General features: G+C 43.6%; 1 protein-coding gene across 1 annotated transcript; it reads left to right on the forward strand.

Moving 5' to 3' along the window:
- Positions 1-4,594: 4,594 nt before the first annotated feature.
- Positions 4,595-13,460, forward strand: HOMEZ (homeobox and leucine zipper encoding). The gene is made up of 2 exons (XM_006835438.1): positions 4,595-4,700; positions 11,896-13,460. Exons 1-2 carry the CDS (start codon positions 4,661-4,663, stop codon positions 13,458-13,460), a joined length of 1,605 nt encoding a protein of 534 aa, XP_006835501.1. The 5' UTR covers positions 4,595-4,660.
- The last annotated feature ends 760 nt before the right edge of the window (positions 13,461-14,220 follow it).

Raw genomic sequence — 14,220 nt, forward strand, 5'->3', positions numbered from 1 at the left:
TTTTTAAAAATTAAAAAAAAAAAAATCTGTAGCCTAATATGAGGTCTCTTTCCCTCCCTACAGCCCTCTCCTTCTCTTTCCTGTGTTAAAAAACAAAAACAAAACAGAACAAAAAGCAAACAAGAAAAGTTCAAGGCCTGCTCTTGGGCTGAGTATCTGTCGGCTGTTTGGTTTTAAGTGGATACTGTCTCTTTAAATTTCGAGATCTATGCACATTCGTAGTAGAACCCTCCAAGGGTGGGGCTGGAGTATATCCACTAGCTCAGACACCCCTATAGTTACCAGAATGGAGGTACGCAGACAGCAAGCGACCAACGAAAAGATACCCAAAAAAAAGAAAAAAAAGAATGCCCACACTCTGTCAGGCGTCCGTGGCTGCTCTGATCCTTTCCCCGCTTGGTCCCACACAAAATAGCAGCTCCTGAAGCAGCTGAGCGTCCCAAACCAGGAAGCAATGGATATCTTGCTTCTGCCACGAACTCCCCAGCTCTAAGTCTTCCAACCTTCTAAATATTCCTTTATATGTGGTTCAGAGTACTGGAACCACTCCCTGAGCCTTCTTGGTCTTGTATTCTATGTTGTTCTCGGCAGAGCTCGTCACTACACTTCCACCCGATCCGCCATCTTTTCCTGGAACCTCAAGCCATAGTAACTTTAAAGACCTCATAAGCATGCAAAAGCTGAACAATGACTAAGGAAGATCAGAGAAGAATAGATATATTTGAATTATGGTGTTGGTAATAAATATGGGATATACTAAGAACTGCTGGCAGAATGAATAAATTTGTCTTGGAAGAAGTACAACCAGAATGCTACTTAGAAGCAAGGATGACAAGACATACTTTGGATATATTATCAGGAGGGACTTGTGCTTAGAGAAGGACATCGTTCTTGGTAAAGTTAAGGGTCAGTGAAAAAGAGGAAGACCTTCAACAAGATGGATTGACACATTCCCTACCACAATGGACTCAAATCTAGCAAGGATTGTGAGGATGGCGCAACACCAGGTAGTGTTTTGTTCTGTTGTACATAGGTTGTTGTGAGTTGGAACCAACTCAACCACACCTAACAGCAACAGTATTATACAGTAAAACCTATGAAAGTTGGAACCTGTGTAAGGTAAAAGCATGTCAGAAAAGAAAAACTAAAATATTTTCCAGTTAACAGTACAATGTCAAAGCAGAAAACCTAAGAGACCTAGAAAAACAAAGCAGTCCCAGCAAGTTCCAGCTTTCATAGGTTTTACCATATACTTGAGTTGACATTATTAGTATTCCTAGAAACTATACCTACATAATTTATTCACAGAAATAACTGAAAACCACATAAATACACATACTAAACCCAAGCTAAATGTATCACCAACTCAACTTCCTTTGTTGTTGTTAAGTACCTTAGAGTCATTTCTGACTCAGTGATCCTGTATAGGGTTTCCTAGGAGCAGCTGGTGAGTCTGAATTGCCAACCTTGTGCTTAGCAGTCCAGTACTTATCCAACAGCACCACACCTTCTTAGCTAATCTCAAAATACCTGTAGCCTTCCATTGCTACTTGATAAAAAGGATGGAGGGAAAGTCAGAAAGGACCAATTGTAATTAAAAAAAAAAAAAAAATCCACCCCACCCCTCAATGTTATAAAAGCCTACGTCCATGTGAAAAAACTGCTGGTTCTCCTCCAATGCCTTGGAAGAAAACTGCTCAAGAGAAAGCCCTGAAACTTTAGGAGAAATGTACCTTTGACTAGTCTTACTAATATCTGAGCCAAGCAAAGTGGGTGAGTGAATAATTAATTATATAATATCAAGCATCTACTTTTTCCTTACATTTATGAAGATATAACATATCCCCACTTTCTACTTCTCTGTTCAATTGTGACAGCAGCTGCCCATACAGCACTTCTTCATCTGACCCTAACCACCCCAAGATAGATCAGATCTCAAACCTAAAGGCCACAGACCTCCAGACTCTACATCTGCCAAAAGCAAGTTTGGGAGTCCACATGATATCCTCACTTCTGGCCTGTTAGCTACAAAGTCAAGGTTTTCCCATTAGCCCTTGATGCCACCTACAAGCTTGGGGCTCTCCCTTCTATCCTGTGGGCTACAAAAAAGCTTAGAGGTTCACAGGACTCCCCCTCCCCCTTCACCTGATGGCCTTCACAATTCCCTTAGGTTCCATAATTCTCTAGAATGACTCATACAACTCAGGAAGAGCTGGGAGGGTCATCATCTTGCTAATGATGGGACAGTTCTTTCTCTGATAATGCTAGTTTGGGCCTCTTTCCCTCCTCTACTCCCCCACCCTAATTTACTCCATCTTTTAAAATTTATGGTGAACCATGAGGAAAGGTTCAGTTTGCATGCCAGAATCCTTTCATTGGATTCATTCTCTGATGTCTCCTAAATCTGTCTTCAATTCTACCTCCGCCCCCACTCTTGACTCCCAGGAGCGTGTTTTTCTGAGACAAGAAAGGCAACTGAGTTGTCCGGCTTTCATAATTCCAAGCCCATAATTAGTGATGTCCAAAGTGACTCACTTAACCCTCCAGAGTCAGGTCCTTCATTCCCACAGCCAGTTCCAGCTGGCTTTCCAGCCAAACAAGCTTGAGTTTCTCCCAGTCCATCCAGTTTTACTAATTGCTTAATGAGAGAATGGCCTCTCCACTGGAAACTGAGGGTTGCCATTATGTGAAATATTTCACTTCTTCCCTCCTTCATTAGATAAAAACCACTGGATCATTGCAGTGATTTAGAAGATCTATATATATATCCTTAAACAGTTCTGGTAACGTAGTGGTTGTCAGGCTGCTAATTTCATGGTCAGCAGTTCAAAACTAGCAGTGGTTCCATGGGAGAAAGATGAGACTTTCTGCTTCCGTAAAGATTCACAGCCTCAGAAACCCTATACAGGGTCACTATATGTCAGAACCAACTCCATGACACACCACCACCATCATATATACACTTGAATCAACTTGAGGACTCAAAAAATTTTAACCCTGAAGCTGAGTAAATGCTTTCCTTTTTTTTTACTCTTCCAATGTTTTTGCCAGTGTTTTGAAGGATCCAACTGGTCTGTAAGACTGGATATTGTTATAAATGTAAGGAGGAATAGGGGAGGCAGATACAACACCAACAATAGAAAATAGAGCCTTATGATGCCTGGCAACCCTGAAAGAGCTCTAGACTTTAAAGTGGACCAATGAAGAATGAGAAATTGGAGATATGTGGTTGGGTGGTTGTTGTTGTTTTTTACCCCCTTTGGGTGGGGGTGAAGGGTGAGGTCTCCAGGATACAAAACAATGACTGAAATTGTTTTATAAACTATTGTAGCTATGTTGTTGTTGTTGTTGTTAAGTGCCGTCGAGTCGCTATATAAGCTATTAAGTAAGGAGGTCTGGTAGCATAGAGGTTACTAGTCGGGGTGCTAACCTTAAGGTCAGCAGTTGGAAACTAGCAGCTGTTTCTCTGGAGAAAGATGAGGCTTTCTGCTCCCGCAGACATTTATAGCCTTGGAAACCCTATGTGCAGGGTCGCTATGAGTCGGAACCAACCAAACTATTAAGTGATATAAAGAGACAATATTTTAAAGATCAGCATGAAAACAAAGGAGATACTACTACAGACACTACAAAATTCCGCAAATTTTAGTCACAAGATAAAGAACCCTAAATATGCAAACTTTTAAAATAGAACTTCCTAATGTATGGGATACTGCTTTGGTGGAAAATCCATTTTATTGTCATCCCTTTCTTGGCAATGAAAACCAAGGTCTCCAAATAGGCAGAGATTCAGATCTTCACTAGGGCAGGGATGACGGTCTGAGGGTAAACAAGTTCCCTGTTGCTTTAGGTTGCTTTGTTAGAACTGACTGTTGGTGGTAACTGGGCCCCTGGCTGGGAAAGACACATGTTGAGACCAGTAGTAATAGTCCTGTTGTCGACTCTTACTAAAGGCGACCTCATGTGTTAGAAACTGTGCTCCATAGGGTTTTTAATAGCTAGTTTTTCAAATGTGGCTTGCTAGGCCTTTCTTCAAGACGATTCTGGGTAAACTTGAACCTCCAACCTTCAGGTTAGCTAGGAGTTCCCTAACCGGTTGCACCACCCAAGGACTCCAGGGTTAGGGACAGGATGATAAAAAGGGCTTCCTGCAGCATTTTTCTCAGGAGGAAACAACTAGGGAGTTGTTGGTCTGGGTTTGGAGAGTTCAGCAAAGTGTTAGGGCCTCTCCTTGGGGGAATTTCAGGAGGTATATTGGCCGTGTACTTCCAGGGTTCGGCGCCGATAGGATGAGGGTGGCCCCCCGGGACATCTTCCCTGACCCACGTATCCAATAGCCCACGCCAGCGAAAGCCCACGGAACCAATAGTCGACTTCAATCGAGACCCGTATAGCCAATAGCCGACTCAGTGCTTTCCGCCTGCCTGCGTCTACCAACCAGAACTCGGGCCACTCTGGTACCGCCCCTGGGCGCCCGCCCCACCCCTAACTCGCTCGAGCAGGGCCGGGCTAGACGGGCGCGCTCTCGGGGGCGGGAGGGGGGGGTCAGTCCCGGTCTCGGCCCTCCGCGCGGGTGGGCTCCGAGGAGGCCGCGCCGGGCAGCAACCCCACTCCCACCCCGGAGGCTGCCTGACCCCCTCTTACCCTTTTCCCTCAGCCCATGGTACGAGGCTGGGAGCTGCCACCCGGGCCGGACCACGGTGAGTGATCCCCAGTTCCTTCGACTTCCCCTCCCAGCCCTTGTTCGGTCCCCGACCTCCGAGCCCAGTCCCCGCGCTAGGAGAACAATTCTGGGTTCGAAGCTGCCGGCGCTCCCTCCTTTCTCCTCTGGACTTTGCGGCTCTCTGTTCTATCTGGGGTAGGGTGAGTGGGTGTGTAGGGAGGAGGGGAGGCTGGGTTGGGACGCCCTTGATGAGGTGAAGATTGAGATTCCCCCGCTCTCTGGGGCTCCTCGCCCCAAGTGTAGCAACTTTTTGTTCTCTGACCCAGTTCGGAGCCTCCTAGATTGCTTGTGAAATGGAGGACAAGAGAAACGTTTCCTTCCCAGGCCTACCTCCCCCCCCCCCCCACCCAAATGGCTACTTCCTGGCGACCTCAACACGTACCTGGCCTTCTGGGGAGCCTGTGACCTTTGGGGATGAAGGGTTAAAGAGAAACTGTCCCTTCTGACACCTTAACCAGCCATACTCAGAAAACCAGGCAGGAAAGTGAGAACTTGAATCCTCAGAGGTTCCTGGTGGCGTCCTAATCTGAGACTTCTAAACTGAAAGACGACTCAAAATGAGATCTACTTGGTAATGTGGCGATCAGGAGATAGTTTATCCCGTGAACCTCCTCCTTACCATACACTGGAAACTCTTTCAAGTTATCTGATTAGGATAGGTGGATGAAAAAAATTAAGAAAGCCAGTTAAAGTTAGGAATTTTTTTAAAACGATGCATACATATCTCTTAACATAATTAAAATTACATTCATTTTACTGATATTTTCGTATAGTGCCAAGATGGTTTCTTTGTGTAACCTGCTAATTGGAGTTCCCACTTGTCTTTCTAATATAAACTACAAGAGTGATTCTAAAACCGAGAACTTTTAAAATCTACTTATGCCTGGGCCCCAGTCCAAACTAATTAAAGCAGAATGGAGAAAGAGGGGCTGGCTTTTTTTGTTTGTTTGTTTGTTTCCCAGGTAATGTACAATCTGAGATGAGAACCTCTGCCTACTACAACCATAATATATCATCTATGGTTTCCAGTTTCAGTTTCTTTTAAAATGGGATGAGAATTTAGATACTTGGAAACAATCTGAGTGTAAATTAAGATTTTAAAGATCTCCCCACTTTTACAGTTGTCTTGCTCACTCCCAGTTCAACAATTAAAAAAAAAAATGTATTCCCCTTTGTGTCATGTTCAAGTCAGAGCATTTGATTTTTCATAGGAACACTTTTTAATTCATAACTTTCTTCACAGGTTTATGTGATATTAATTACAGAAATACAAGAATAACTACTGGCATAAGTAGGTTTGAAATCACACACAGACCTCAGTGTATGGGGAGCTTGAGGAAGCAGAGTGATTTTGTTGTAGTAGAGAATAGTCTACTAGGCTCTAGTAATTTAGTATACTCTGGGTATCACTCATATAATCAATCCACTGGGTCACCAGGCTCCTGGCCCAGTTCAAATCCCTGTCTGTGACTCTCCAATGAATACAACTAATCTCATCTGTTAGTGCCACTGAGTCAGTTCCAACTCTTAGTGACCTTGTATAGGGTTTCCAAGGAGCAGCTGGTTTGAACTGCTGACCTTGTGGTTCCCAGTCCAGTGCTGATCCTATAGTGCCACACCAAGCGGTCTCTCTAGATCTCATCTGTTAAGTGCTGTCAAGTGGATTCCAACCCACAGTGACCCTGTACAGGGTTTCCGAGGAGCTGCTGGTGAGCTTGAACCACCGACCTTGCAGTTCAAACGGCTTTGCAGTCTGGTGCATTAACCCACAGCACCACACCAGAGACCCACTCAAATTCTCATCTGAGTTTTCCATCCACTTTTTCAACTCATTCATATGAAGATATCTGTTTACCTTTAAGTGACTGCTCAATTGGGAGAATATAGAACAGAAGTTTTGAACCTGGGCTACTGATTAGTTATGTACACTCTCAGAGCAACCCCTACGATTATGTATAATGTGTAAGTGTGCATGTTTATCGGGGAAGGGTAATCATAACTTTATCTGATTCTCAAAGAGGTTCATGATCTAAAAGCTAAGAACCATGTAAGTTGAATATCATTAAGTTTTCCAGGCCCTTGAAACTATCACCAAGACATATTTCAGGCAGTATATGTAAGTTAGGGAATATAATGGGATTATATCTATTGCCTGGCTTTGTCTCCTACTTTAACCACCAACCTAGGCTCAAGCCTAAAGTTCTAAAGTCCTCGCTTTTTTGGGACTGTGTGAAGAATGCCTAGACTGGAAGCTTAAGATAGCCCATTTTCTGCCATCTGCCCAGAGTTGTGGAAAGTATAAGGGGTAAAAAGGGTGTTATATCAATGTCATATTTTTTATTAGTGGCTTTAAGTAGCAGTGTGGCACCATAGAATAAGCACTCGACCTCAAGGTTGGTTTCACCTGCAAATTTGGTGGTTCAAACTCACCAGTCACTCAAGAACCCTATACAGAGTTTCTGTGAGTTGGAACTGACTTGATGACACTTAACAGCAACAACAGGATATATCTGGCATAATATCCTTTGCTAAACATTGTATCTTTGTTGTTGTTAAGTGTTGTTGAGTTGGTTTAGACTATATAGGATTTCCAAGGAGAGGCTAGTGGATTTGAACTGCTGATTTTTCGGTCAACAGTCCAGTGCTTATCATCATACAGTGTCGTTAGAATACAGATTTAGTAATTATTCAGAGTAGATTTCCTGCCCTGTCCACCTCTGCCCTAGAAGCCCTTCTCCAGCTTTAAATTACGGCTTTTTCTATGTAATCCAAAATGGAGGCATGAGAACACAAGGCACTGTGGTATGTTTACTGTGGCTTCGATTAATGTAGGCTATACCCTACTTTTTCAGTTCTCATGAACCACTCTGATTGTAGTTTCCTCCTATTTTAAAGCCCAGTTCTTCTCGGGAGTTACCAGCTATATAGCTGCCTCTTGATTGAAGCCACCATTCTGTTTATGGAAGTCTTCCACAACTTGTGTTTTCTATAAGTGAAAATGGTTGACATATATAGTACATTGGATATATCCATTCCTCACTTTTCAACATGGTTAGTTTCCAAAGACCAGGTTGATATGTAAAAATGAGGGATAACTACATTATTACATAACTGCCAAATCACTGAGAATCATGGCCCAGCCAAATTGACACACCACAACCAGCATTACTCTTGACTTTTACCTTGGCATTAGTTACTTTTAGGCATCTACTTGTTAATGCACAAAATAGTCAGATTTTTTACTATTGTCATAAATGCAGAATATGGAGCTAACCTATGAATTGTTGACATTACTGCATGCTACCTTAACACATCAAACTGATGCCCTGAGAATCTAAAGGATATTAAATAAACCATGTAAATGAAAGCAAAATGCCTCATTGTAGCTGTGCCTGCATTGTGTTCCTGTCTGGCAGTTTTCATTCTCACATTGGACTGCTTTATTCCTTATGTTAACTTTTCCTCATAACACAGGATTGTTTCCTATGGAACAGCTTATGCAAGGGTAAGTAGATGTTAAGTGTTGGCAATTATATTCTCCAGGTTGAATTTGGTGGTGTTCCTGCTGGGCCACAATTTCTAAGTGGTGATTTAACACCTGGCCATGCAAGCGATTCATCACAGGCCACTCACCTGTCAAGGATGAACCTTGGAGGAGGAGAAAGGTGGAACTGCCACATCAGTAATGCACCTGGCAATCAAAAGGGTTTATCTCCAAATTAAGGAATCAACTTTCTAAAGCAGTGATTGTCAGACTTTTTAAAACTTGGCAAAGTTCGTTTTGAAACAGTATCCAAATTCCAAAGTATAAAAACATAAATATGCTGTCCTCCACTGCTAGTTAGAACTATTGTTTAGTACTGTTGAGTTGGTTCTGACTCATAGAGATCCTGTATTGAGTTTCTGAGGATTGGCTGGTGAGTTTGAACTGCTGAATTTGTGGTTTAAACTGACCTTGCAGTCAAGTGCTTATCCTACAGAGCCACATAAAAGCTGCTATTCATTGAGCCTTTACGTTGATCTAAGGCAACCTTGGAATCCTGGTGTGGCATTAACAGTTAATGTGCTGGACTGCAAAGTCGGTTTGGACCTAAAGTAACTTGTCCAAATTCATCAGCCGCTCTTAGGAAACCCTATACAGAGTCACTAAAGGTTAGAACCAACTTTATGGCACTTAACAGCAACAAGGAAACCTTGTGGTTGTCTGCTCCCATAAAAATTTATTCTCAAAACCCAAAGTGGCAGTTCTACTCTGTCCTATAGGATTGCTGAGTTGGAACTGACTCAGTGGTAGCAGGTTTGGTGTTGATTTACTTTGTTCTGTTGTTAAGTGATGTGGAGTCGATTCCAACTCACAGTGACCCTGTATAGGGTTTCCGAGGAACAGCTGGTGGGTTTGAACTGTTGGCCTTGTGGTTCACAGTCTAGTGTTGATCCTACAGCCTCCCCAGGAGTCCTTACTTCATTCTAGACAATATCAATTGCAGTTTTTTCACTTAGACATAATAAGCTCACAAGGTAGATTCTGTTACTACCTTTTTTTTTTTCCTGATGGGAAACTAATGTTTGGTGGTGGTGATGTGCTGTGGAGTGGGTTCCGACTCAGTGACCCTGTGTGGGGTTTCTGAGGCTGTCAATTTTTTTCAAAAACTTTTTATTGTGAATTGAGTGAAAGTTTACAAAGAAGGTCATCAGTGTTACATTCAACAAATTATACGTTTTGTTTCATCTCAATGATTACAATCCCCTCCCTGCAACAAGTTACCCTACCGTTAAGAGAGCAGAAAGCTGCTTTCTCTAATAGAGCTGCTAGTAGATCCGTAATCCACTATGCTACCAGAGTTCCTAAACTAAGAATTGTTGTTGTAGTTGTTAAATGCCATTGAATCAGTTCCAATTCATATCAACCCTGTCTAGGGTTTCCGAGGAGCAGCTGGTGGGTTTGAACTGCTGACCTTGTGGTTTGCAGTTGATTGCTGATCCTACAGCGTGACACCAATAGAGAGGTTAAATAACCTGTGTAGAGCAAGACAGAAAGTGGCAGACAATGATCTCTAAAAAGAGTTCCTCATGCCCTGCCTGTGCATAATATGAGATATCCTGGTAGTGCAAATGGTTTGTGTCAATATAAAGGTTGTTGTTCAAATTTACTCAGTGGCACCATGGAAGAAAGGTCTGGCAATTTGCTTCCTTAAAGAAAGAAAATGCTCCAGAAAACCCTATTGCGTATTCTACTCTGTAACAATGGGGTGCCATGTGCCAAAATCAACTTGACATCAATGGCTTTGGTTTTGGGTTTAATGTATACTGCATGGCACACAATAGGTATCAGTGAAAGTACGTAATCATTTACATACACTCAGCATTGTCACAATATTTTGCTCATAAGGGCAGTGAGGCTGAAAAAAATGTAGTAACTTGTCTAAGATCACATAGCTAATAAGTGCCAGTACTGGGATACAAATGCGTAGATTTGTCTCACTCAGGAATTCACTATGTCATACTGTGGAGTATGGGTGTAGCACTGTAGGTAAGTACCAGACCTCAAGGTTGGTTTGAACAGAAAGGCCAGTGGTTAAAACCCCCAGCTGCTCCTTGGAAAACCTCTGCAGGGTCACTGTGAGTTGGAACCGACTGGAAGACATTTAACAACAACAACAACATGCCGTACTATGGATTCCTGTTGTGGTGCTAAAGGGTAAGCAATGGACTGCTAACTGAAAGGTTGGCAGTTCAAAACCACCAGCTATTCCTTGGAAATCTATACAGGGTTGCTGTGAGTCGGAACTAACTATGGAACTTAACAGCCACATGCTATACTATTACATTTACCCTGTAATGGGTTGTCTGCATGGCCTTCAGTTTGTTAGATTTGCTTGTTAAAAGGGAACGGTAACACATTGAAATGATCCTGAATTTTTTTCTAATTATAGAAAATCCTTGATAACTACATTGCTCTGTCTCTTAACTTTCTGGGTTTGAGATTTAGTTTCTCATTCATCTTGCAGCATTGAAATAGGGATCCTTACAGGTCAGAAGTAATGCTCCTAAACAGGTGGGATTCCTTGAGGAGTAAAGGGTGAGAGATGTGCTACAGGGTCTCTAATGCTTACCCAGGGAGCTGTGTGAAAGTTCAGTCAACACAATTATTTTGGGAAATGACTTGAGCAGGCATTTCGGGAATGAAGCATAATCCTGGGCTATTTCTACATCCTTACATCCAGAGCTCTGGGAGCAGTGGTGCTGCTGGGCAGCTTGTAGGTGCTGGCCACAATTTATAGTAGGCCTGTTCATCTAGACTTGAGAAAAAAGCTGGACTGAAGAGATAAGAGGAGCAGGCCTTTGGCCCTGTGCTGAAGGGGCTGTTAAAAGTCTGAGGGAGCTTTCTGGGCTCCCTAGAGAGAAGTTGAGCAGCTGGAAGAGACAAAGGCTGGGGGAGGGGATAACCCTTGTTCCAAGGCTGACTTGGGGGAGGGAATATTGCCCCCTCTCCATCCTCATGTGACACAAACCCAGGAGTGAGCCCTGACCTATCTTTCATCCAGAGAGATGGATCTGGGGTTTAAAGGTACTATTATGATTCCCCTTTCCCAACACTACCACCAAGTGAAAAAGAAGAGAAGTAAAATGGGGACAGGGGGCTGGGCACAGGAATTTCTGTTCCAGGAACTTGTTAAGTACTATCCCATAGCCACCCTGTATAGGGTTTCTAAGGAGTGGCTGGTGAGCTCAAACTGCCAACCTTGTGATTCAAACAAACTTTGCAGTCCAGCGCATTAACCCACAGTGCCACACTAGGACTCTCCTCCAAGAACTTAAGAGGGTGAGAATTGAAGGGATAACTTCTACAAGTGAGGTTGAATAGTGGCTTGAGTGGTTCCTTCTTATTTGCTGTAGACAGATCTCCTCCCCCACCGTTGGTAACAACACTCACAAGTTATTGACTTTGGAGAATTTAACTTCTGAGGACTTTTTCATATATAAAGTGGGAATTATATCAGGCTCTAGTGACTTCCCCAGATTACAAAAATTAAATGAGAAAGCACATTAAAAGTAATACAACTAGGTGCAAATAAAGATTGTTTTTGTGTACAACAGTTCATATGGTAGGAATTTGGGCAATGTACTAAAGAAAAGCCCACTGACTTAAGCTGTTTCTCTTCTTATTACAGCTATTTCTGACATCCACAAATCAGAAAACACCATGCCTCCTAATAAAGAGACCTCCAGTCTTAACAGCTCCCCATCGGGCCTCATCTGCCTCCCTCCAATCTCTGAGGAGCTACAGCTTGTGTGGACCCAAGCAGCCCAGACAAGTGAGCTGGATGACAACGAACACTTGCTACAAACCTTCAGCTACTTTCCCTATCCCAGCCTAGCAGACATTGCCCTTCTCTGCCTACGGTATGGGCTACAGATGGAGAAAGTCAAGACTTGGTTCATGGCCCAGCGCCTCCGTTGTGGCATTAGCTGGTCTTCTGAGGAAATAGAAGAGACTAGAGCCCGAGTAGTGTACCATCGGGACCAGCTTCATTTCAAATCTCTTCTCTCTTTTACTCATCATGCAGGGCGGCCCCCAGAGGAGGCGCCTTCTTCTCTTAGTGAGCCCACCCAGATGAAAGGATTGAAGGTAGAGCCTGAGGAATGCTCTCAGATACCTCCAATGCCAACGAGTCACCAGAAAGTAAAGGAGCCCTTGATGGCACATGGTAGTGGGACATTTTCTCATCAATCAGATTTTTGGCAGGATCTTCAAAGTAGTGGCCTCTCTAAACAGCAGGCAGGCAGGGGTCCTGACCAGTCACATGGCCTGGGCACTGCTTCCTGGAATCACTCCATAGCTGCCCATCAGCCACGTGCTCGGGAAAAGCCTTCACCATTCTCATTACTTGCCAGTAGTTGTAAGAAGGAGTCAGCATCTAGTGTGACTTCTTCCTCTTCCTCTACCTCTTGCTCTTTCCAGGTACTAGCTAATGGAGCTACTGCTGCTTCTAAACCCCTCCAGCCACTGGGCTGTATCCCACAGCCGCTGTCACCCAATGAGCAGGCACTACCCCCACATTTGGAGCCAGCCTGGCCCCAGGGGCTACAACATAACTTAGTACCAGGTAGGGTTGGCCCTATGGAGTACCTTTCTCCTGATATGCACCGCCACCAGCGAAAGACCAAGCGCAAAACCAAAGAGCAGCTGGCTATCCTTAAATCCTTTTTTTTACAGTGTCAATGGGCACGGCGTGAGGATTATCATAAATTAGAACAGATCACTGGTTTACCTCGGTCTGAGATTATTCAGTGGTTTGGTGACACACGCTATGCCTTGAAGCATGGGCAACTGAAGTGGTTTCGGGACAATGTAGTATCTGGTGCCCCTAGTTTCCAGGACCCAGCAATTCCTACACTATTGCCATCAGCCCGCTCCTTGAATGAATGGGCCGAGACACCACCTCTCCCGACCCCCCCACCTCCACCGGATATACAGCCCTTGGAGAGGTATTGGGCAGCCCACCAACAGCTACAGGAAAGTGATATCCCTCAGTTGAGTCAGGCATCAAGACTTAGCACACAGCAGGTACTGGATTGGTTTGCCTCTCGATTACCTGAGCCAGCTGAGGTGGTCGTTTGTCTAGATGAAGAAGAGGAAGAGGAGGAAGAAGAATTGCCAGAAGAGGATGGGGATGAAGAAGAGGAGGAGGAGGAAGAAGATGACAACGATGATGATGTGATCATACAGGACTGAGTTGGGGGTGGGTGGGTGCTGGGGTAGAGAAGTCTGTTACTAAAAGATGAACTAATTTAGTAACTGTTAAAAAACCCACTTTTTTTTTTAATTACCTTGTGGCAAAGAACTGAAAAGCTTTGTGTTCTTGATGGTGGGGGGACAAAGGGATGTAGCAAGGGTGGAGCAGGGAGGATGACCACAGGGCACAAAGTGAGCTGTGGACTGGATTGGCAGAAATCCAGGCCTCTAGCCTCAACAAAGAGTACTAAGGATCTGGTCCAAACTCTGGACTGGGAAACAACTCTTGCTCTCCTGTTATCTGCTGCTCTTTTTCCTTAGTTTACAGAGAGACCAGACCTTAGCCCTACATTACATTTATTGGAGGACTGAAAAGGGGAGAAGTAAAAAATTTTGCTTCAATTGATTTCAGTGCAGCTGCCAGTCCTGTTTTCTCTGGAGTATAAGGCTGCTTTGCACCCATCTATGTTTGAGCACAGGTCCACATATAATGCAGTTAAGAATCTCAGTATATTCCAGTCTCTTCACAGACCTTTCCTCTTAACAACCGGACCTTGTGTTTTACCTGTTAAACTATTGAGTCACACAGGTAACACAATATTTTCATTTCTGATACTGGGACCACTTTGCCTTGTACCTTTTTATCTTTTATCCAAAACCTCCTCTCTACCCACTGTTTGTCTCAGGGTAAATCTTCTCCATGGAGCTTGTGAAAAAGTTTAATAATTGGGTGGGGAATAATTTAGACTGGATATTTATT

Source organism: Chrysochloris asiatica, unplaced genomic scaffold, assembly GCF_000296735.1.
Source record: "Chrysochloris asiatica unplaced genomic scaffold, ChrAsi1.0 scaffold00017, whole genome shotgun sequence".
Taxonomy (NCBI): Eukaryota; Metazoa; Chordata; class Mammalia; order Afrosoricida; family Chrysochloridae; genus Chrysochloris; species Chrysochloris asiatica.